Raw genomic sequence first — 23,454 nt, forward strand, 5'->3', positions numbered from 1 at the left:
ATCGCTGTCTGATTGGATCGCAGCGCGATTTCGACGCCTTTTGCGTCGGTTTAGTTGAGGATGTCGGAGATGTTCATAGGCCTCTAACCCCTTTCTCAAGAACCAGACACACTCGTTGACCTCGTCACATTCCTCGAACGTTTTAGCGACTTCCATCTGCCTTATCTGGCACCATTTCTTTGGAAAATAATATCTCTCAGGGGAGTTATCTAGTTCCAGTATCGGTGTTGGAGAAGGGTTTTGTGGCAGCCCAGTTGATGCTTGCTCCCGAAGACCAACTAATTGAGCATAAAGTTCACTCTCAGGCATTCGAATCAACTCCTGCTCGGGTTGTATGACATAAGGCATATAGCTCTTGCAAAACAGAGTAGTTGCTAGTTGCCAGCCGTCAATAGGATGGTGTTTGATGTTGGATGCTGGCAGTGGATGTGCAAGAGTTCCAGTCTGCCGGGACCTGGCGTAGTGTCTGATGAGTCCCTGATGCGCACTGGGCCACCACGTGAACTGTTTTTCCTCTTTATCCTTGCGTATAAATCCCCGACTGTGTGGATATGGGAGAATCCAATGGCTTCCGATAAATGACCTTTTCAGCTCCTGCCGCCACTTCCGCGCGCCAGCCTTACCTCGTGCGGTTTTGACGGCATGGAAGCTCTGTTGGAACAGCATGCGATATGGCTTCTCGCTCCACCCCTGCCGCTCAAAGTGATCATCTGTCGATTTCCAGAGCCAAGCAAATAAGACATGAATATCCTTTACCGCCAAACGGTTTCCATGTGCAAGCTGAAGTGGCTGGTACTCTTCGAGCATGGCATCATTGACACTGTCATAGCAGAGGGGAATCACTCCTGACAATGCAGCCTCCATACATTCCGGTTTTAGAGCCGACTTGACGTGAAAGAAGACGTCCTTGCGGAAGGCACACAGGCATAGTTCTCGAAGGTACCTCTCAACGAGGTCGAGGCACGTGGGAATGGCACTGAACTCGAGCATCCATTGGTAAGCCTTGTTCACTCGGATAAAGTCGATTCGTACATCTCGGACTTGGTGGTACCGAGCGCGGTAAACGGTCTGCATGGATGGGTTGTTGAACATCATGTAGGCAGCATGGGGTTGGCGGAAAGTGAGCGTATTCCAGTCGATCTTGTCGAGAAACCAAGCATAGCCGTACATCTCCATAGTACGCCTGAATCCAAGGCCTTCGTAGCGGCGGAGTCCGTTTGGCTGACGTGCATCGGGTTGATGTCGTACGTCTCGCCAGCAGCCGCCGACCTTCTGTATCAACCCGCCTGTATACGAAAACTGGAGACAGCGAAGAAACATGAGCATGATTCTTGTGTGTTCCCAGGTCACAAAGTGGGGGTCTTGGAAGCTGTATACCATCTCGAACCCCAAGCAAAACTTGTTGATGTTCCAACGCACCCATCGAAGTAGAGTGTCAGTTGTGAAGCTATAGTAAGGGGAGCTGTCGTCGGTAGGTATGACAAGGCGCCTGTCATGGAGCTCTCGGGATCTCATCTGGCTATCAACAGCGTAGAATAATGCCTCAGAAACACGATGTTCCTCTCTGATGCCAAAGGATTTCTGCATGGATCCCAGTAAGGCGTAATGGCATCGAAGCTTTGTGTATAGGTATGCCTTGATCAACGCGGCCGGCTGGTGGCTGAGACCACCTCCAACGAGCTCCCATGTCTTTCTTAGCTTCTTGTCTAGGGCAAGCGTCTCGATGGCTGTGTTTTTGAATGGATATACATTCCCCGCTGCAAAGACTTCCTTGACACTGGGGTAAAATTGAGAGTAGAGAAGGCCAGCAGCGCGGCGTAGAGAACGCTTCCCGGTCTCGATGGTCAAGCTTCCAGTGTCTCGAAGCATACTGAACGGATAAAAGACCTGCTTTTGGGTCTCTTGGTCGCCAGCGGACCCACTGCTGACCTGGAGGCCGTAAGATTCCAGGCAACATCGCCGATACAGCAGCGTTTCCGCTCGTTTCTCCGTTGGATCCTCGATGGCTCCAGCTGCCAGTTGGCTCCAAGGTACAACTTGAGATGCCTGCTGAGGGCAAGTTACTTTCCCAACATCAAAGTAGACGTCTGTTGTGGTGTAGCTCTCATCAATAGCGCTGGCCCAATACGTTTGAAATCGCGATACCATTTTCTCCCAGGTGATATCCTTTGTGAGAACTTTTAAGTTCTTTGCTTGAAGAAGAATGGAAACGTCCTGGAACTGCCGGAATCCTGGCTCTTGAACGGTGGCGAGGATATTGGCCCACACATCTGCCAGCGCCTCCGGTGGTAGAAAGTACACCAATTGTTGTTCCCGTGCCACCGGATGAACACGTTGAGAAAGGGCCTCTACTCCACGAGCGGTGGAATTACAACGACTGTGGTCATAGCTCGATGGATAGTGCTGGACATGGGCCGTGCTGTAGCATTGGTATATCGCAGGGAGGAGAATGCCATCCATCCACAGCCGAAAGTCTTCATCCCTGAGCTTACTACACTTCTGCTCTTCTCGGTACAGGTTGGGGAACAGAAGATATAAGGATATGTCTTCAAACCCAACAACGCGACCGAAGGTATAGTGAGGAATTTGGTGTACGGGCCGGTGGACCTGATGTTGCTTTCCATTCGCATCGAGATATGTGACTGGGTTTGATCGGAGGTGAAGATCAGACTGAAGATCAGATACAGTCATCCGAGTAGGAGACCAGCGAATACCTTGCTTAGCGACGGCAAGGTTACTCGGGAAGGCCACGACGCTATCCACATCGAAGGTAACCCCGGCATCGTTCGAAACCCTCTCATCTTCATCTAAGCAAATGTGGGGTATCTCGGCTCTAGAGTCAAGACCACAAAAGGCCTGTCTTCTGGATTCAGGGCTCATTTTTCCGGCCAGGTCATCTTTCTGGTGTGCGATAGCCTCCTTGCTAAGGACGTCAGGACCTAATTCGGGTGTGAACTCCAGGTACATGGCGAGGCTGATATGTTCGTTGGGATCTTCCATGTGGTTGCGTTGTGCTGCTCTATGGCAGTCGTTGCAGCACCCTTGGAATTTCACAAGTTGTTCTGCCAGCTCTTGTGCGAGGTGCCCAACTGGATCCGGCTCGCTGTTCTCCATTTGTGGTGATATCTCCGAGGTCGTATCGAAAGTAACAGCCTGGCCCACGCCCGGGCTCTCGTGTCTTGGGCTAGACACCGCATCTACAACCTCTGCGAGAGTCCCAACATCGGTCATAACATCCTCTTCTATGTCTTGTAATGGTTGAGGATCGACTGGGGGTAGGAACTGAGAGATGTCCGTCTTGTCTGGCTCCGGTGTATCGGTGAGATTGGCCGGGTTATAGGAGTCGCTGAATACGTTCACCCATCCGGCGCCTCCTCTTGACGGTACAGGAATCAGAGGGAAAACTAGGCTGTGAGAGTCGGCGTGTACCGTATCGCGTTGCACGGGGGCCGCATTCTGCCGTCTCGCCCGTCTCCGCTTTACATCCGCCGCAGCCTTGGCTTCAGATGTGGAATACCTTCGAGGCCTACCACGCTTCCGCTTTGATGGGATAGTGTTATCTCTGGCGTTATCCATGTTGTGGCTATGAAATAATTAAGGGAAGGAGATTCCATAGGACTATCATCCAATAAATCGGTAATTTCCAGTACGGGCGCATGCAGTGTATTGCTGAGATCATCTAGAGGTTGGAATTCGGTCCCATTTTAACACTCCATACATGAACTCATCGTAACCCCTTAATTAAAATCATATTATATAATATGCGTTTCAACGGATGTGCAATTGATCCGGTGTTGCTTAGAGGAAGGTTTTAAAAAGCAAATACGGATGCCAAATGAGGCATGGCGTCTGCTGCCATGCACTAACCCAAATACGGTGACCGCAAAAACCAAAAGCGGTTGAATTTGACCGCAAAAATCTGATTGGCTGCAGCATTCGAGTTGACGACGTGGTCAACAACTTGCAAGACGAATATAACCACAATGACGAATATGAACTTATCAATACACGGATAATATAAGTTTAAAGACCCTATTGTATGCTTTAATTCTATTATTAATAATTTTATCGTAGGTTTGGGGTCTAGTTTGAGTCGGCAAATATATGATGGCAAATAGCCTTTGACCATGCCCAATGGCACGAGGAATGGCTGATTCATGGACCCTTGGTGGCTTTCAGCGCAAGGGCGGCTGAAGCATGTGTCTCGCCATTTCACCTCTTTCCATAACCCCTCTTTTAGGCGCACAGCCTCAGCCGGCAGACTGAAAGGCTTTCGGCGCAAGGCTCTGCGGAAACGACACGTTTGCGGCTCATGGGCATTGAAGCAACATTCCTTAAACTGAAAGGCGAGGTCAATCATCACCACCTGGAGCACTTTTGGCACAGACGACAAACCCCTGACTGTCTTTTTTCTCCAGCTGCTTTAGTTGCCTTTCAGAGATAAATTGGCTCCTCCAACACATCCCATTTGCCAAGATGCCCTCATCTCTGAGCTCCGAGATTGTTGTCGGGATAGACTTTGGCACGACGCAAGTACCCTCCATGACCTGAGCTGCGCAAGACTAATGTAGGCTTCCGTAGATACTCTGGCGTGTCATGGGCTATCAACGAAGGGCAGAAAAAGATCAGACTCATCACTGACTGGCCCAACCCAGCAGCCACTATTGCCAATGCCGACAAAGTCCCAACCATCATCTCATACCAGAATGGCGGTGTCGCAAACTGGGGCTATGAGGTCGGTCTCAAGGAAGATGCCTTTCGATGGATCAAAATCCTTCTTGAGCCCAAGTCCAAGTACGCCGACGAGGAGCTGCATGTTCAGGGGAGTAGCAACCTCCTGGGCAAGGTCAACAAGACGGTTGAGGAGGTTGTCAGTGACTACCTCAGGCTAATATGGACGTACACCAAGGAGAACATCCGCAAGCGCGTCGGTGACAGTGACTGGGAGAACAACTTTACTCTCCAAGTGGTGCTGACGGTACCGGCCATGTGGACTCCTGCTGCCAAAGACAAGACCCTCAAGGCGGCCCAGAGGGCTGGTCTTCCACAGGACATTCGCTTGGTGACTGAGCCAGAAGCTGCCGCCTTGTCCACGCTGCATGACAAAGCTGAGGAAAATTCACTCAAGGTATGTACTGTTTCTTGAGTTTGTTTGTATCAGACTGACCTTGTTTAGAAGGGAGATGCATTCGTTGTCTGCGATGCGGGGGGTGGGACTGTGGTACGTCGAGATGCCTTGTCCTTGGTTTGGATGTATAGCTAATAGTCTGCAATAGGACCTCATTAGTTACAAAGTCAACAACACCTCCCCACTTGAGATTGAAGAGTGTGCTATTGGCGATGGTACGTGGATCGTCGGACGCCTCTACAGAAGTTCTGACGCTTCCTAGGTGACCTCTGCGGCTCCACGCGGTTGGATAAATGTTTTGAAAAATACATCGAAACGCTAGTGGGCAAGGATCAGTACAGCAAACTAAAGGAGATCAACAAGAAGAAGATGATGCGAGTGTTCGAGTACGGCGTCAAACGATGCTTCACCCTCGAGTCGACCAAAGAGTACTCGGTGGACCTTAAGGGGGTCGAGGACAACGAAAGGCACGGTATCGAGGACGATACAATTACCTTGGATCAGTAGGTTAAAATCGACACCGACAGCGATGCCATGGCTAACTGGCCATGCAGCTCCATGCTGCGAACTTTGTTTGATCACGTCTGCGGTCAAATCGAAACGCTGGTTCAGAATCAGACCGACGAAGTAGCTTCAAATGGGCTAAACGTCAAATCTATCCTCCTCGTGGGCGGTTTTGGGTCCAGCAAGTATCTCCATCATCGACTTGAGAAGTCATATTCGTCACGGGGCATTTCCGTTCTTCAAGTTGACGGAGCGTTAGTACACCCCAAAAAGAAAGTCTTCACGTTCAATGCTCACATATCTCAATAGCTGGAGTTCCATCTGTAGGGGTGCTTGCCGCTGGGGGCTCGAGCATGCAAGAGGACGACCCGGCGCCTTAATGATGGCCCCAGTGCCAACTGTTGTTGGACGGATCTCAACGTACAGCTATGGTGTGTGCGTCAACCAGCCCTTTGACTCTTCACGGCATCTCTGGGAAGATCGGTATCTCAACCTCGCGACCAACACTTACTATGCAGCCAATCAGATGAAATGGCTCTTACGTAGGGTAAGCATTGGCCTCTAGACTTGGGGACAGCTCGGGTTTAACAACACTTGCGTAGGGCGAAAGAGTTACTGAAGGAAGGGAATTGAAGACCGTGGTCTTGCAAAGGGTGCACGGGATTGGTATTTCTCTACAGGCGAACGTAAATTTGACGAACTACTCTATTACTGCCAGGATAAGGAGCCCCCATCACGTTATAACCGCAGTGAGTGCCCCCCAGGACACCGGAACCCAGCTGACCTTGCATACGCAGACCTCAAGCAGCTCTGCAGTGTCCACTATTCTGTGGAAGAGGCAAAGATCTGGAACGAGCCAAGCTATAAGAGCGACGCCAAGCCAGGGAAGTGGCGAGACATGAAGATGGAACTGATTTTGATCTTGGGAAATGCGACACTTGACTTTAGGGTGAAATACCGGGACGAGTTTGTTGCTGCTGTGGAAGCTGAGTACATGCAGGATTTTTCTTGACTACTTGATAAAGGAAAGACAAGGGAAAGGATCACCTATGGGATCGCATGGCTGGCTGTGTTGGGCTAAGAGTTTTTAGGTGCTGTAATGGAAACCGGCTTCGAGGAAATTGTACCTCACTTTGAGCAGTGTTGTTCGTTACTACTAACTAGGAAGGCTGAAAATCCTGGGTATACGCTGTGAAGGCAAGTGACTAGCTTCATAATCTCTTACTCTCAATGGTCCTTACACGTATGGCAAGGAGAAATTGCAGACCTCTTACTCCGTATGTTGGTGACACTTCCTACAAGACATAATGGTAGTTAGCTGGAGGTCATTAGAACGGACGGTTCAACGCCTGGGAACGATTAGTAGCTCAAGGCCACCATGAATAACCCTAAAATCCTTTCATCTCTAATTGAGGCCACCTCTTCCTGTGACTAAGAATAGAGGGTTGATAAGAATGAGTCTATCTGTACCGGAGCCTAACATGCGAATGGTACAGCTGATCGTCTGCAACGTTGTTAGTGGAGGCGTTACTAGATAGAACCACATAGCTCGCCCACCTAGCATCCAATAAGGTTGGTGAGATGGCCGAGTTGGTTATGGCGTCAGGTTAAGGTCACCTTAACAACCTAAGATTCCTGATGGAGCAATCCTCCTGGGTTCGAGTCCCAGTCTCATCATTTCTTTTTGCGTTTTGCGCTGAAGTCTCATGTTCTAGCAGCGCCTGTGATCAACACCATTACAACAGTGCCTTTTTGTTGCGAGAGATGCCGGGTTTCCACTGCTACCTCTTTGCTCTTTGACTCACTTTGACCAATCAAAGGTTCCTTACAAAAAGGCATTCCCGCTCTAACCATACTCGGTTGTCCCACCTCGCCGCCGGCTTGAGTCTCGGTCGTGCCACATTGGAGCCGATCCATCTTACTTTAGTCATCCTCCACAACTCGGTCTTCCGCTCGTCCTTGCCGAGTACGGCTTAGAACCTCATCACGTCTTCCAACTTGATCCATCATCTCAGCTCTCGGATCCTTCTGGCCATATCCGATCAATCAACCCTTATTGTGATCCATCACTGTTGTTATACCCATGTCTGAAACACCAGAGCCTGAGGGCCAGCGACTTCGGCGTTCTATCGGAGTCTCAAGGGCAACGCCGAAGAACGCACGCATTGCGTATGTCTACGACGAGTTGCCGGTTTCCAATGAAATGGATGTTTACTAACTTTTTTAGTTGCCGAAAATGTCACGCTCGCAAAGTGAAATGCTCAGGCGGCACCCCCTGTGCCAACTGCCTTCAGGCCAATATCGGCGCTGAGTGCTCCTATCCAAGACGCATCAGGCGAGTGAAGGTCGATCAGAGGTATGGAAGCAAGGTAATAGTCCTTTGGGATAACTACTAATCATGGGCTAGTTATATCGATGAACTGCTAGAAGAGATTCATACTTTTAGAAAAGCGGTTCATACCCCCCGAAGTTGCCAACTCAACATCGTCTCGGCGTCACGAGACCAGAGCTCTGTCTTTCGTCTCAGATGGCGATGCCGTCAACCAGGAATCGCCTGCCGCCTCTGTCATAAATGCTGACACGGGCGCATTGCAAGCCAATCCTGAAGCGACTGTCGTTGTTGATCAGACGAGACCTGCCCCAGAGACCGACGACTCTATCCGGAACCCGATCCTCGAGGACCGTCCTTGGTTCTTCTCGCTGACCCCCGAGATGCCTATGCTTATAGAAGAAGCCGCAGATGCACCATTCGCCACTAGATTCCGTCAAGAATTGTCTGGAAAATCACAACGACATATTCCACGCACCGAGAATGTGACCGATGAAGCATTAACATCGTCATGGAACACCCCTTGTCCCTGGCCGCCTGCATCAAGAGCCCGCTTCTTGCTCAAGGTGGCACTGAACACAGTATGCAAGCGCTACTATCTCGTTCGAAGGAGCGCTACACAGCGTCTACTGGAGCAAGCCATTCACAACCCCGACATGTGTGATCTTGTATCTGAGTACAAGCTCTTTGTACTGTTTGCATTGGGCGAGGTCTACTCGACGAGGACATCGCCTACCAAGGACAAGAATCAACTTCCTGGTATTTCATATTATGTACGCGCCAGTCGGTTCCTTCGGGTCCTCACTGAACAACCTCGCATTGACTGCGTTGAGGTTATCTTGATGCTGGTAAGGCTTTTGCTCTTGTCAGGGTTGCAATGCTGATGCTAGACAGTCTTTATACTCCCTGGCTATGAACCGACGGTACAACGCATACTGCATGATTGGATCTGCTGTCAAATTCAGCACCATGATTGGCCTACACCAAAATGTGCCCTTGTCTCTGATGCCGGATCGCGAGAAGCAAGAACACAGAAAGAGGATATGGTGGTCGGTGTATACTCTTGATCGCTTCTGGGGGGCTCAGATCGGCCAACCAGTTTCCATCAGAAACGAGGACATCGACGTCGATCCGCCTTCCATCGAGGGATTATCTCCCGAAAGCGCGGCTGAAGACTTTGCAGACGCCGAGTATCTCACAGCCAACCACCGGCTGACCAATCTCGCCGCTCAAATTGCGTCGTTGATCTACAGCCGGAAGAATCAGCGCACCTCCTTCTCTAGTAGGGTTCAACAAGCGCTGAGAGACTTGACTAGCTGGCTACAAGGCCTGCCAGACTCTTTGCGAGCTGCTATGGAAGAACTTCCCCCTAACGCGACAGCGCCCATCACCGCTTTGCACCTCTCTTTTAACCAGGTCAGTCGAGTGGCGCATGTCTACTGTCCAACACGCTTCTAACTCACGTAGTGTCTAATACGGGCGGCGAGACCAATTGTGCTGTACGTCTTTCGCATGCGCCGAGAGGCTCGCAAGTCTATCGAGGAAGAGCGCCCTCCTATTGGCGAAGTTGCTTTGACTCTTTCGGATGCCTGCATCCAATGTGCCCGACGCTCCTGTCGACTTTTAGTAGAGTCTTGGATCAATGGGTCCTTTCCCACGTTCGATGTTTCCTATGTTCACCACCTCTTCTCATCATCCATCGTCCTCGCCATATCCAGTCTATCTCAAACCAACGAGTCTCAAAGCGACAGTGATGACTTTGATGCTGCGATGCAAATACTCAAACAACTAGACGAGAGTGGCAATTTCGCAGCGAGAGAGTTCTTGAAGAGCATGGAAGCCACCAGGGCTGCCCTAGACAGCATCGCTGCAGAAAGAAACCAAGCAGGTCAGGATAATCGAGAGCCTGATTCAGTGGCCATGCGTGGCGGGCCATTCTCTTTCCACGACCCGAGGATATTCGATGCACCCACGGACACGGCTAGGATGGCCCTGACGGAGCCTTCGTTCCAGGACTTGCTGTCCCAGTCTGATCTGGATCTTCAGTTTCTTGAGTCATCTAATAATGATCAGGACTTCCCGGGATTCTTCTGGCCTAATGAGGGATTTCAAGGATGGATGAACGGCTGATATAGTACCTGGGTACAAGGCTTGAAAATGATTGAATTGTACTCTGTTGTTTACATTCTACCCGATCTTCCTCCCTTGCTGAAGCCTGGTCAAGGTGTAGGAGCACCATCGACTGTGAGCGTTCCCGTCTTGGAGATGAGATACTCTTCAATAGCAACATTCTTCCCGGCCTCCTTGCCATAGCCTGAAGACTTGATACCACCGAAAGGAGACTCGGCACATGAAGCATTTCCTCGACATTTGTTAGCGTTGGTGTCTCTTGCATTTACATGAAAAGATGCTTACCGGTATTCATTCCAATCATACCAGCCTCAAGGCTCTCGAGAAGCCTCCATGTACGACTGGCATCCTTGGTGTAAAAGTATGAAGCCAAGCCCATAGATGTGTTGTTGGCCAACTCAATAGCTTCCTCCTCTGTCTCGAATTTGTAGAGGCCTAGTAGAGGACCAAAGATCTCCTCTTGCGTCGTCAACATGTCGGGCGTCATTCCTGAGATGATGGTAGGTTCAAAGAAGTAGCCGTCCTTGAGGTCAGCTGGTCTCTTTCCGCCGCATAGGACCTTGCCTCCTTTGCTAACAGCATCGGAAACATGCTTCTCAACTTTTTCGACTTGGCGGCCTGTTGTTAGGGGACCCATGGTCGTCCCTGTTTCGGCGCCATGGCCTACCTTCAGCTTTTGCGTGGCTTCCAACATCTTTTGGGTAAACTTGTCGTACACGCCGCTTTGCACGTAAACTCGGTTGGCATGCGTGCAAGCCTGACCAGCTGTGCGCCACTTGAGGATCATGAGCGCGGCGACAGCTTGATCTAGGTCGCCGTCGTCAAAGATGAGGAACGGACAATTGCCGCCAAGTTCCATCGTGACCTTCTTCAGACCCTCGGCGCAATGCTTGGCGACAATGCTTCCGATATTGGTGCTTCCTGTAAAGGTGACCTTTCGGACCAAGGGATGCTTGCAGAGCCTTTCGCTGACCGATGGCGTGTTGGTGTTGTCGGTTGAGATGACGTTAAGCACACCAGCGGGCAGTCCAGCTCGGAGGGCGAGATCGGCGAGGGCCATGACACTGAAGGGACTCTCGGGAGAAGGCTTGACAACCATGGTGCAACCGGCAGCTAAAGCCGCAGCAACCTTGCGGATAATCATAGCAACAGGGAAGTTCCAAGGCACAAGAGCGACGCTCACACCAATAGGTTGCTTAATAACAAACGTCCGCCGGTTAGACACAGACGGTAGAGCAATTGTCCCTCGAACGCGCTCAGCTTCGCCAGCGAACCACCAAGCGAAGCCAAGAGCATAATCGACTTCACCTATGGCCTCGGTCATGGGCTTTCCCGTTTCGTAGACGACGATCTTGGCAATGTCCTCGCGGGCGTTGGTGATGAGCTCGTGCCATTTCAGGAGAATCTTGGCTCGTTCGCGGGGGTTGGTGTAGCGGAAGCTGTTGAATGCAGTTTGCGAGGATTCGATGTATTGGTCGACGTCTTCGACTTGGTTGGTGGGCGAGGTGGCCCAGATCTTGCCAGAGCCGGGATCTACACATATTAGAAAATATCAATATGTTAAGTTGAATGTTTGAGAACTCACCCTCGACATTAAAGCGCTTGCCGGCCTGGGCTTGCACCCATTTGCCATTGAGCAGCGATGCCTCATGGAGGAGGGAGGGGTCGTTCAACTTGGAGATTGGTCAGTGAGGGGTAGACTTCATGAATGAGGGGGAGGGGTAGTTACTGTGAAGGGGAGAGACATTGTGCTTTGTTGTGTAAGTAGATTGGCTGAAGAGTCTGTGATTCTTGTCCGTCAACCGACATGATGAAACTGAGATCTATCGACTTATATGCTACTTATTCCGGCTCGGGTATATTGATGTTTACCGACCCCCAAACATACAAAATCGAATTCTGTATTACATCTTGAATCTTGACAAATTGTTCCGCGGATGTTCCACCCGTTAGGGGCGACCTAATTGTTGCTGACGCGGAGAGTGTCTTGTCAGCATCTGATTATGTTAACGAACTCGTACATCGTTTCGGCCTCTACACCTTCTATAGCCGAAGTGTTGACGAAGGGAAACTGTAGTAACATGATCTTGATTATCGCCTTTTAAATAAAATGCTTCAAGTTAATCATGATCTGGTTATGTTACGCGGCTCACGAGGACGGCGCGTCGCACTGACAAGCCGAATCCGCTCCGAGACCGTTGGCACCCGATTTGAGATTCGGAGATTCCAAGAACATGGACTTTTTCATTCTTAAAAGACAAGAAACCTCCTGCCATTCCGGATCTGCAGCTGAGTTTGAGACTCACGGCCTATCACAAGGAGACTTCAGTCATCCGCCCTCAGCCTCCCAATATGGCAACGTCCACCCATGAGGTTTCCATTGCCGTGATCGGTGAGTAGATACCTTCAAGGGCTACTATTGCCTATAATCAGCCAATAACACTTGAAATAGGTGCCGGCGGCATTGGATCCGTCTTCCTCCAGCAACTCGCCTGGGTGGCCAAGAACAAGACCTCGCACCGTCTGAGGCTCGTCTACGTCGCCATCATCGACAAGGCCCTCTACCACGCCGATTATGCATCCATCGAAATTGCCTCTGCAGTGCCGACGCTCGAAGAAAAGGGCGGACCACTACCTACGGTCCCCCAAACCATCGAGTATCTGGCAAATGCACCTGGCAAGGTTATTGTCGTCGACAACACCAGCAGCCAGGCAGTCGCCGAGGCGTATCCTTCGTTTCTTGCTAGGGGTTTCAGCATCGTCACTCCTAACAAGAAGGCTTTCTCTGGAAGCTGGAAGTTGTGGCAAGACATCTTTGCTGCTGAGGGCACGGCCGGTTCCATGGTGTACCACGAGTGCTCGGTTGGCGCCGCTTTGCCGATAATCTCGACATTGAAGGAGCTCATAGCGACCGGTGATGAGATCACTCGAATTGAGGGTGTGTTTAGCGGCACAATGTCATATCTCTTCAACAACTTTGCCCCTACTCAGGGAACCGGCGGGAAGTGGTCGGACGAGGTCAAGAGGGCAAAGCAATTGGGGTACACTGAGCCGGATCCTCGTGATGACCTTAACGGTCTCGATGTCGCCCGCAAGATCACCATCCTCGCCCGGTTAGCTGGTCTTCCCATTGAGTCCGCAACAGCTTTCCCCGTCCAGAGCCTTATCCCCAAAGAGCTAGAGAGTGTTAAGAGCGGCGACGAATTTCTTCAAAGACTTCCTGAGTTCGACTCACAGATGACTCAGCACAAGGAAGCTGCGGGAAAGGCCGGCAAGGTAGTGCGGTTCATCGGTTCCGTCGACGTTGCGACGAAGCAGCTCAAGGTTGGCCTCGAGGCTTTTGACATGTCACATCCCATTGCTTCACTCCAAGGAAGTGACAACATCATCAGCTTCTATACTAAGCGATATGGTGATTTACCTTTGATTGTTCAGGGTGCTGGCGCAGGTGGTCCTGTTACGGCTATGGGCGTGTTGGGTGATCTTCTCAAGGTGCTTACAAGGATAGCTTAGAGTAAACGACCAATAGAATAAGTAGTTTGGCCTTTTGGTTTGGACATTCGGGTTAGATATTGAGATAATCAATGGTTGCATTTATCGTCCAGAATAGAGATGGCCGTAGACCACATCCCACGCTCCTTTGATCCTAACGTTTCCGGATGATCGAGTCACCCTGACCCTCCTTGTTTAAAAAGGATCTCACAAGAGGACGCCTTGGCGACTCCCTACATCGGCAGAGAATATCGTGTAGGGGAACAGTATCTTGAGTTTCAAAGAACGGATATAATATTCATGGTTTGTCTATGAATCTTCCTTCAGAAGCGCCTCAAACGCTTGTGTAAAGTCCGCCTTCATATCTTCAAGGTCCTCAATACCGACACTAACACGAATGACAAGCGGATCCTCTCCCTTGCTACTCATGGCACGCCACTCAACCAAACTCTCAACTCCTCCCAAGCTTGCGGCGTGCTGGAAGATGTATAGCTTACTGGCCAACCGCTTAGCATATTCGGCCTTCTTGAGCCACATGCTGAACACGGGCCCGTAACCCCCGGGCATCTGCTTCTGCAGCCAGCCCTCCTCTAGAGCGTCCTTTTGGATCGAGGCATGCGACACCTTCAGAACCGCTCTTCCAACGACCGAGGTTGGGTTCTGGATGCCATTATGAAGCCATGCGACAAGGCTCTCGGTCGTCTTTGCCTGCCGCGTTACGCGCAGATGGAGGGTACGCAGGGATCGGATACCCAACCACCCCTCCAAGCTGCCCATAACACTTCCCAAGACCAGACGCTCCTCCCGCAACGTCTCCTCCCATCCTTCCTTGACACGATCAGGGTGGATGACAACGATGCCACAGAGCATATCCGAGTGACCACCGATATACTTGGTTCCGCTGTGCATCACCATGTCGGCGCCAAATTGGAGGGGATCCTGCAGAGGAGGTGGACCAAAAGTCGAGTCAACGGTAAGAATAGCTCCCACTGCACGAGCTCTCTCCTTATAATAAACAAGATTACGTGCCTCACCGGTCGGGTTAAGCGGCGTCTCGACGTGGAGCATGTCGCCTGGACCCATCTGGTCGATGTCGTCGAGGCTCAACTTCTTGAGGCCGTTGAGCTTGGAGATGACGTCGATGACTCCATGGACCCCGTGGTATCCTTCCGTGAGAAAGATCTTTTTCGGGTTAACCAAGACCAGCATGGCGTGGAAGGCTGAGAGGCCGGAAGAGTATGAGACGACGCTGGTGCCGAAGAGAGTCTTGAGGACGATTTCGAAGCGGCTGGAGTTGGGCGCCGTGTAACGTGAGTAGACGTGGGAGTCAAACGGAGCATTGGGCTATCAAGTGTCAGGATAGGTAGTGGACGGGGATGATTGGGATACGTACATCATCATTCTCCATCTCAACCAAGTCATCCGGATCTCGGGCGTATCGGTAGTTCACGGCCGGGTGCATCGCCGGAGCGATGGCCCGATGGGAACTAACAAAGTCATCGGCGTGTACAGCCTGAGTACTGAAATGGAACTTGGGCAAGGCTTTGTTCAAGGCCTCGGCTGTCAACACAAAGTTGCCGGACTTTTTGGGAGCTTCGGTAGACGCCATTTTCTCGAATGGTTGGTAAAGCACTCAGGACCCGAGATGGCCGGGACAATGGAAAATCCCTTCTATATAAGCCCCTCACAGAGTGATACGCGATTCAGACATTGTTATGATGCGGGGAATCATTGTGAGGGGCAAATGTCGAGAGCTGGGGTAGTCCCTCGTCGGGAGCGCCCTATGTCGAGCAGGGCACGCTTTAGTCGACAAGTGTCAAGAGAAGGGCGTTGCGCGTTATGTAACAAGAATGTTCCATACGCGCGGCCTTATCACGAAAGGACTTTGGTGAAGCTGTATGAAATAGATGTCTTATTCAATTGAGGGTTATCTTGTGATGACCTGTGCGAGAGTAGGATACAAAGTTCATCACAGTTGTGACCGACTTCCTCTCTTGAGCAGTCAATTTCCACGCATTACTCAAGAATTGATTACGTCTTTCAACAACGGAAAGAGTAACTCTACAAAATGGTTGATCCACCCATGATCCAACTTCGGCCGTTACGTGGGGGTTATCATGACAGATTTGAAGCAATGGAGTCAGTACTGTCGTTATCGATCTCAGTCTCCCTAAATCAAACTCAAGTAAGCACCAAAAGAGCTCTCAAGTGGAAATAAAGTCAAGTTAAGTAGTAGTCTAGGTAATTATTGCGGCTTGGCCATCAACCCAAGGCTACGCACATGCTGACTGGCAGAGACCCGAACAACTCAACCAACTCAACGGACGACCTATATTGAGTGAATTGGCTTAGTAATCGCCGACCTCTCGTTGAGTTGATCAACTGAAAGCCTTCGTTGAATGGATTGACGTTGAGTTGGTGTAAGGGAACGATCATGTGACTTTCATACTTTATGAATATTCTCACTATATGAATATTGTGTAAATGGCTTAAGTCAGAGTTTTTATTAGGAATCTCTTTCTCTCCTTGTAAACAATCATTTTACCCAAGTCGCACTCGACCTCGTTCGTGCTCTTGTCCCGTCACAGTTGGCCTAATTGACGAGATATTCGCAATATGCCCCACAAGCTATTCCCACCCTTTCTCCTCTTCTGCCAGCTCTCTCGCTCGGCCGAGAAATGACACCATTGACTCTCTTGCGCCCGCCTCGCTTCTGGCGCTGCTCTCGACCTCGATTTGCGTGGGAACGAACAGAGGATCCAGGTCGTCGATTATCTTGGCTTGTAGCCACGAACGCAGCACTAGACACATCCCGATTATATTGACTTCGAGGCGGCTGCGCAGGGGAGTCACCAATCGACCTGCGGCAGAAAAGAGCCTCTCGCACTCGGCTGGCATCGGCTGGATCGTGAGGAAATCAAGAGCCATTCGAGAGAGGCGGGGATATTGAGCTCGGTTATCCTGCCAATATGCTCTGGGGTCTCGAATATCGGTGTCTGTTGGAAGCCAGCTTTCTTGCCACGTCTCGTACTCATCTCTCGGGAACTCAGAAGTCGCAGAAGACCTCGTCGTAGCTGGCGTGGTCGTAGGCGTTGATAACCGGCTTGATGGCTCGTATCGTGACTGTTCGCAGTATTCCTCGAAGGCATTTTGGTACTTCCTTCGCCGTTTAGCAACGGGCTCATTTCCTGGGCTCAATACCACCTCGAGGTTGCGATATTCGGTCTCCCATACCTCCTGAACCATCTCTTTCGCAGTTGCGATCCAATCCGGATGTTTTCCCCAGTGTTCTTCGAACCAACCCCATCGATACGCAGGGTGGAGAGCCAACGCCACGTAATATATTGGTGTCTCGTCGAGAATTGTGTAGTATTTGTTGAGCTTCTGCCACCCTAGGTTGATGTTGATCCTGAAGTGTTCGGAATCAGGATAATCCGCCGCGACTGCCTTGTACTCCTCCAGTTTTGCCATTAGGAATTCGAAGCCTTGGATGACATCCCAGATATTTCCGTACGAGCCGACCCACCCTCTCTTCCGTTTGCGTTGAATACCGTCTCCCTCAAGGGTTTTGACGGTGACCTCGTAGAATCCAAGAATCGTGGCGAGATGTTCGAGGACGTCCCACAGGGTTGAAAGCCACTCCACTCAATCCACTGGCTGCTCGAGTGGAGTGGGTAGATCATAATCCACTGAATATCTCAGTATAGTGGATCCACTGGAAGCTATCGTGGATTGGGTGGATTGGGTGGATTGGCAAGTGCCTCTATTCTTGATGCTATGATGGTGAAGCTATTCCCGAAGCCCTTGCCCACGTACGTCCCTTATTCCAACTTCCACGTGAGACTTATCTCCAACTGGCTTCTATCTCGTCTTGAACGCCCACCACCTGAGTGAGCCACTTTGTTGCCTATCCTTCAAGCTGTTGATCTGACATCTGAGCCAATTCGAGGTTGACTTTTTCTTCGTCTACCGAGATAAAAAAGGGATCTAATTCATGAATAATACCTGCCCTCAGCCATGAACGCAATACCTGGCACATCCCGATAATCTGGGCTTTAAGCCGGTGGCGCAGAGGGTTCACCATCCGACCTGCTGCTGAGAAAAGACGCTCACACTCAGCAGACATTGGTTGTATCGTGAGAAAATCGAGCGCCATTCGCGATAAGTTTGGATACTTGAATCGCTTCTCGTGCCAGTAAGCGAGAGGATCGTCAATGGAGCCATCGCTACTTTCGCAGTGCGTAATCTAGTGGAGGTATTCGTCTTCGCCTGGCGTGAGGCCATCGTGACCTGCTTCTGGCGCTGTGTAGCGGTTTCGTTTAAGGTATTCCTGGAACGGATTGTCCGAAGTCTTCCGCTGCTTGGGAACTGGCTCAACGGCTGATGGCTCCTCTCTAGGCAATACGGCCTCCCGATACTCAAAACGCCAGACATCATGAACCATGTTTTTTGCCTCGTCAATCCACTCAGGGCGGTCAGTCCAGTTGCGTTCAGACCATTTCCATCGGTATGCCGGATGGAGCGCTAGGCCAGTGTAGTAGATGGGCGTCTCGCTTAATATCTCGTAGTACTCATTCAACTTCTGCCAGCCCAAATTGATGTTGATCCTGAAGTGTTCAGGATCAGGGAAGTCCTTCGCGATATCCTTGAAGCGTTCAAGCTGCTCGAGAAGGAATTCGAAGCCTTGAATAACGTCCCAAATATTGCCATATGACCTAGTCCACCCATGCTTCCGCTTGCGGATCTGGCCGTCGCCTTCAAGCATTTTGATCGTGGCTTCGTAGTAACTAAGGATTTGCGCAAATAATTCGACTACCTCTCAGTCCTTATTGGATAGCTGGTTCTCTGGCTGGCAAATAAAGGGCAATGTGAGCGACTTCTTAGGGCCGCCCCTCTTGGTCTTGTTCTGTTGTTCGAAGTCGATTCGATGGTGGGCAACGAGTCGCTCGATATAGTCGCGAAGCAGTAGAGCTCGTCGTATCATATATAACTATGATAGCCATCTGGTATCGTTGTCCAAAATAACATCCAATGGCTTTCTGGCTTTGAGTTTGGGGTCAGTTGACTTGTTGAAGGCTTCTTGTTGAATATTGCGAAGCATGCTAGTCAACAAGTCAGATCTGTGGATAGCTACCACAAGATTGTGCAATTTGCCTGCTGGCCCCTTCTTGCGCCAAATCAAGTGTTCTGCTTCAGTAAGAGGCTCTGCCCCTGATATCCGCCGCTCAAAAGCGTCAGCATCGTGCCCGAATAGAACGGCTTTGGCGGAGAGGTTCAAGGTATGCCCAAAACAGCGTCCTCGCCTGCGGGCCCCTACGAAGCCGAGCTCTCCACCAATAATCTCCATAGCGGTATCATTGTTTTTCGCGTTGTCAAGCGTGAAATAGCCAATCTTGTCTTGGATCTGATACGATTCAATTACGTCGAGGATTTCGGCGGCGATATTAGGCCCAGTGTGCCTGGCGCTGACTTCGGGGAGCCCGAGCGTAATCTTGCAAGGTTTGTTGTTTTCGTCCCTAAAGAAGCAACAGATACCATATAAGGCGTGCCGGTTTCCAGACCGCCAGCCGTCAAAGGACATGTGGATAAGGCCAGGCGCCTTGCTCAAGGCCTCTATCACCTTCTGCTTGTGTTGTTCGAACGCGGCGACGATCTTTTCTCGAACCGTTGTATGGGTAATATTGGCTTTACGAGCCGAAACTGACGGGTTCAAGTAATCGAAGATAGCATGGAGTTCTGCCTCCTCGGCAATTGAAAAGGAGTGATTCCTGGCCACGATCCAGTCGATCAGAAGCCTCCGGAAGTGTTCCTTGTCGAAGCGTTTGATGAAGTCGTTCGCAATTGCTTGTTCTCGTGGGTCGTGTAGATCGAGCTTCATGGATTCAGCGAGAGTCCGCTGCCCCGGAGGCTTTCTGCCCTTAGAATTCGCCTTCTTTTCAGCAGTTCCTTTGGTCATCCCAGGAGGAGCGCGAATCCCGTGGTCGTTGAACAGATGATTGTACGCGTTGTGAATGCCATCAGCTTCGAAATGACGCGGATGTGGATTATTCTTGCGAATGCACGCTCGACATATCCATCTGCGGTCGTCTTCCTTTTGGATGTCATATCCAAATTGCCAGGCCCAGCAACGCGTCTCTCTGGCTCGCTCAGAGGACGCCCAGCCTGGGAAATGCCTCCAGAGCGTACGTTCGTACTGTTCATCGCTTGCGGAAGAGGTCGTCAGAGTCGAGGCAGGGGTCGAGGTTGAACGGGTAGGATACGGCGTCGGGCAGGGCGTTGATTCGGCAGCGGACCCGAAGCCGCTGTCGGAAATGTCGAAGCAGGAATCAGGCGAGGTCATGGTAAAATAATCTCTTTGTCATGTCGAAATCGCAAAATATGATGCAGTGATGGGTTAACAACAGGCCGTCAAGTAAGCGCGCGTGACGCGTCCAACGCGGTCAGTTGGCACAATAGGCCCTTATCCCGCAGATGTTTCAGATACTTCCTTTCAAGCTAATTTGTTGTGGACAAGCACGTAGCCAGTGTCATCTTGGGGTCGCGTAGTAGATAAGTCCCTAACAGCCTTCAAATCACGAGCTTGACGCGAGTAGTGTCGCTTGCAATTTTTCGCGCAGTATTGAGAAATCGAGGGATCTGGACGCGTTTTTCGAATTAGCTTGCCGGAAGTTATTTAATAGTATAAGTGTTGCGTTATAAATCCAAAATATGGACAGTCGAACCTGATATGTATTGGAAATGTCGTTATGTAACAGGAAAATATATAACTCTTAATGGCTCTCAAGACGATATGGCACTCACGGAGCAAAGCTTAAATATACCTATCGAGACTTATATTGCCCTAATGAGAAAGCCAAGGACATTCCAATGATACTTCCTGAATTTTATGCATTCTAAAATTGCGTTTATTTAGAAGCTTCATGGTGGTTTTGACATAGGGTAGCAACATTGTAGAAACGTAGGGGCACATCAGGCTCTGTTAGAGGCATTCTGCCAAAATATATGGGCGCCCTTAACTACCCCACTTCTAATCCACCCAATCCACCCACGACATCGTCGAGTGGATTCGGTGGATTAGCCAATCCACTGGAATTTTGCCAGTGGAGTGGACAGTGGAATCCACGAGTGGATCCACTACGTGGATTGAGTGGAGTGGCTTTCAACCCTGGATGGTACTCACCAAGCTATATGGGTTTCATGCCAGACCTGCGTATATCGATATCCACCGAAATTCTGGCCCTTATATCGATATCCAGATAAGTGGGAGAAATTATCTGGATATCGATATATCCAGGTAGATATCCATACAGCCACATAGCCACTTTAGCAAGGTTGATATCCAGATAAACCACATATAATTCTTGTAGGCTAGAAGAAAGAACAAGAAAGTACCCTAATCTAGAAAGTCCTCTGCCTCTGTTTCAACGCTAAATTCAACAGCAACGCTGGAAATAACGCCCCTGCCACCGTGAGACTTGGGTACAATGATACCCTCGCGCATCCAGTTGCCCCACACACTCAACCTTCGCCAGGTTCTCGCAGGTCATGCTCTCTCTATCCCATGATAGCGTACGCCGCGCCGATGAGAAGTGAGACTCAACATCAGATGATTCAGGAGGGATTGAGAGGGTATCAATTGCCATGCGGGATAACCGCGGATATGCTTTCCTTTGATCTCGATGTAGCCACCACTGGAGAGGAGAGCCAGTTATCCGGGTCTGTGGTGCATCAATAAAGGTTTCGAAGTCATCGGCGTCGTCTAAGATAGGGCCAGTAACAGCAATATCGCTCAACAACTCATCCAGCTCGTTGTGCTGCCTCCCAGATGAAGAGGACACATCTAGAGGCACCCGCAAGGATTCTGGGATTGGCGCGGCATTATATTCATCTAGCCAAATTTGCTGGGCAGCAGCAATAGCAGGCGCGTGCCAGGATTCTTGCCAATTCCGCTCAATGTATTTTCTTCGTTTCGAGGGATCGAGAAGGAGTGCGGCGGCATACACAGGTGTCTGGTCTGATAAGGTGTAGTACTTATTAAGTACAAACCAGCCCATATCGATGCAGTGTACCATGTGGGGATCATGGTTTTCCTTTGAACTATAAAGCTCCTACCCGTTGGTCTATGTGTGGAGCAAGCTCCAAGGCAGACCAACTAAGCAAGCTTAGTTGGGCACAAAAACATGGAACAGTCACAAAAACCTGGAACACCATCTAGCTTAGGTGTAAATAAGGGGCGATAGTGTTAGTACATAAGTACCCCTCATATAAAAATCCCCCCCGCAAAATTTCAAATCGAAAAATCTTACCGGTTTATCTGCGGTTACCATCGCCCCACAGATTTTACACCTAATTCAGATGGTGTTCCATGTTTTTGTGACCAACTAAGCTTGCTTAGTTGGTTCGCCTTGGGCTTGCCCACATGAACCAACGGGTAAATAAGACAATTAGTTAGCCGATCAATTAGATAAAAGAAAAAAACATCGCCACCGACCTTATACTTCTCGTACTGTCGCAATAAAACATCCATTATCGAGAGTGATTGGGAGAGTGTAGATCGCGCCCCTTCGGCCAACAACGTAGCTGAGGCAAACGGCTGTAGGAAACGATGCGTCCGTTCAATAAACTCCCACTCTGAAGCTAGCAGGATATCGTCTTGAAGCTCTCTATCATGGTCAATTAGGAACTGTTTACACGGGATTGATACCGCAGAAAATTATCCAACAATCGATACCATGAATTCCAGCGTGTGGCATTATCTATGCCTAGTCGGAGCTTTATTTCATCGTCCCATATAGCCGAATGAAGCGTAGATTTACGTATCCAGACCGCGATGTTGTGTACTTTCCGTAGGGGCGCGATATGCTGCCATCCAGTGAAGTTCTCAAGTATACGATTGCCTCTTCGCGAAGCTCTTCTTCTCTGATGGGCCTCATCTGTTCTTGTTGTCTGTCCGGCGTCGTGCAAGGTGTCGTAGAACTGTGCAAACAACTGATCGTTTGAGGTATCATCGGTGGCATCAAGAGCGGCGATTAGTGCCTCTTTTGAAGACGCGAGAAGAAATGCTTGAAGGGATAGGTTAATAATGTGGGCGACGCAGCGGATACGGCGCTTAGAGGGATCAAACGTCAACTAGCAACCAATTAATCCTAATCCAGAGATAAGGGAAGGGTTATCGTACCCCATAGTCTTCTCGTAACCGCCGTGAGAGATAAGACAAGCAGGTATCATTTGAAGTGGCATTATCCCCTACATGGTAGCCCACTTTAGAAGCAATGCCGTACTTTGCCAGTGTATCGATAATTAGAGATGCCTGGGTTTCACCACTATGGCTATAGCGACATTCTGGCATCGCTAGCAGTGCCCTTCGTGGCTGATAATCCTGATCAACCCATCGCGCAGAGATGGCGAGTATCCCATGGCGATGGGGCGATGTCCAGAGATCAGAGAGGATATGGATCTTTGAGATGGAAGCTTCAAGAGTTGCCATGAGCTGAGAAGTGAGAAGAATATAACTCATATGTGGCATCAATTAGTCGCATTAGAGCACTTCGGTTGGTCACTAAAAGGTCCTCTATAGCAGGATTAGCTGCTAGCATAATCTCTTGCATCTCATCCCAGGTAATTGCTGAGAAGGCAAGCCGGCGGCGTGTGATTAGGCTGATTATTGCATCTAAATACCGATCGCGGTCGAACATACGGCGGAGAGAGACATCCGAGTAACGAGAGAGAAAGATAGCATCAATCCGAGGACGTTTGGCTTCCCTTTCATCATCTAGAACATCAGAACTGCCCCCAATGAGCGTGCGATCGAGGGAAGAGATAATATCGGCATGGCACCGCCGGGCGTGATGCCATGCGTTGTCCCGCTTCC

The 23,454-nt window shown here is 50.1% G+C and overlaps 7 protein-coding genes across 7 annotated transcripts; 3 read left to right on the forward strand and 4 right to left on the reverse strand.

The window, feature by feature from the left end:
• Nucleotides 1–314: 314 nt before the first annotated feature.
• NECHADRAFT_88548 (uncharacterized protein) lies at nucleotides 315–3,576 on the reverse strand (the record flags this gene model as incomplete). The annotated part of the gene is made up of 3 exons (XM_003044137.1): nucleotides 315–352; nucleotides 624–1,929; nucleotides 2,065–3,576. 3 exons carry the CDS (start codon nucleotides 3,574–3,576, stop codon nucleotides 315–317), a joined length of 2,856 nt encoding a protein of 951 aa, XP_003044183.1.
• A 900-nt stretch (nucleotides 3,577–4,476) lies between these two features.
• Nucleotides 4,477–6,644, forward strand: NECHADRAFT_88549 (uncharacterized protein; the record flags this gene model as incomplete). Its single annotated transcript, XM_003044095.1, has 8 exons — nucleotides 4,477–4,533; nucleotides 4,619–5,128; nucleotides 5,177–5,221; nucleotides 5,277–5,343; nucleotides 5,391–5,631; nucleotides 6,059–6,179; nucleotides 6,351–6,381; nucleotides 6,430–6,644. The coding sequence occupies 8 exons, from the start codon at nucleotides 4,477–4,479 to the stop codon at nucleotides 6,642–6,644; spliced, it is 1,287 nt and encodes a 428-aa protein (XP_003044141.1).
• Nucleotides 6,645–8,260: 1,616 nt separating this feature from the next.
• On the forward strand, nucleotides 8,261–9,845 carry NECHADRAFT_12678 (uncharacterized protein; the record flags this gene model as incomplete). Its single annotated transcript, XM_003044096.1, has 3 exons — nucleotides 8,261–8,809; nucleotides 8,856–9,377; nucleotides 9,429–9,845. Coding segments are annotated over 3 exons (1,488 nt in total), but the record flags the coding sequence as incomplete, so codon positions are not given.
• A 335-nt stretch (nucleotides 9,846–10,180) lies between these two features.
• Nucleotides 10,181–11,838, reverse strand: NECHADRAFT_88551 (uncharacterized protein; the record flags this gene model as incomplete). The annotated part of the gene is made up of 4 exons (XM_003044138.1): nucleotides 10,181–10,323; nucleotides 10,377–11,624; nucleotides 11,677–11,764; nucleotides 11,821–11,838. The coding sequence occupies 4 exons, from the start codon at nucleotides 11,836–11,838 to the stop codon at nucleotides 10,181–10,183; spliced, it is 1,497 nt and encodes a 498-aa protein (XP_003044184.1).
• A 605-nt stretch (nucleotides 11,839–12,443) lies between these two features.
• Nucleotides 12,444–13,604, forward strand: NECHADRAFT_55300 (uncharacterized protein; the record flags this gene model as incomplete). The annotated part of the gene is made up of 2 exons (XM_003044097.1): nucleotides 12,444–12,483; nucleotides 12,544–13,604. The coding sequence occupies 2 exons, from the start codon at nucleotides 12,444–12,446 to the stop codon at nucleotides 13,602–13,604; spliced, it is 1,101 nt and encodes a 366-aa protein (XP_003044143.1).
• A 288-nt stretch (nucleotides 13,605–13,892) lies between these two features.
• Nucleotides 13,893–15,192, reverse strand: NECHADRAFT_98134 (uncharacterized protein; the record flags this gene model as incomplete). Its single annotated transcript, XM_003044139.1, has 2 exons — nucleotides 13,893–14,927; nucleotides 14,977–15,192. The coding sequence occupies 2 exons, from the start codon at nucleotides 15,190–15,192 to the stop codon at nucleotides 13,893–13,895; spliced, it is 1,251 nt and encodes a 416-aa protein (XP_003044185.1).
• Nucleotides 15,193–16,355: 1,163 nt separating this feature from the next.
• NECHADRAFT_9940 (uncharacterized protein) lies at nucleotides 16,356–16,550 on the reverse strand (the record flags this gene model as incomplete). Its single annotated transcript, XM_003044140.1, has 1 exon — nucleotides 16,356–16,550. A coding segment is annotated over one exon (195 nt), but the record flags the coding sequence as incomplete, so codon positions are not given.
• Nucleotides 16,551–23,454: the final 6,904 nt, after the last annotated feature.

The sequence above is a fragment of the Fusarium vanettenii genome (genome assembly GCF_000151355.1).
Source record: "Fusarium vanettenii 77-13-4 chromosome 14 genomic scaffold NECHAsca_24_chr14_5_0, whole genome shotgun sequence".
In the NCBI taxonomy this organism is placed as follows: domain Eukaryota; kingdom Fungi; phylum Ascomycota; class Sordariomycetes; order Hypocreales; family Nectriaceae; genus Fusarium; species Fusarium vanettenii.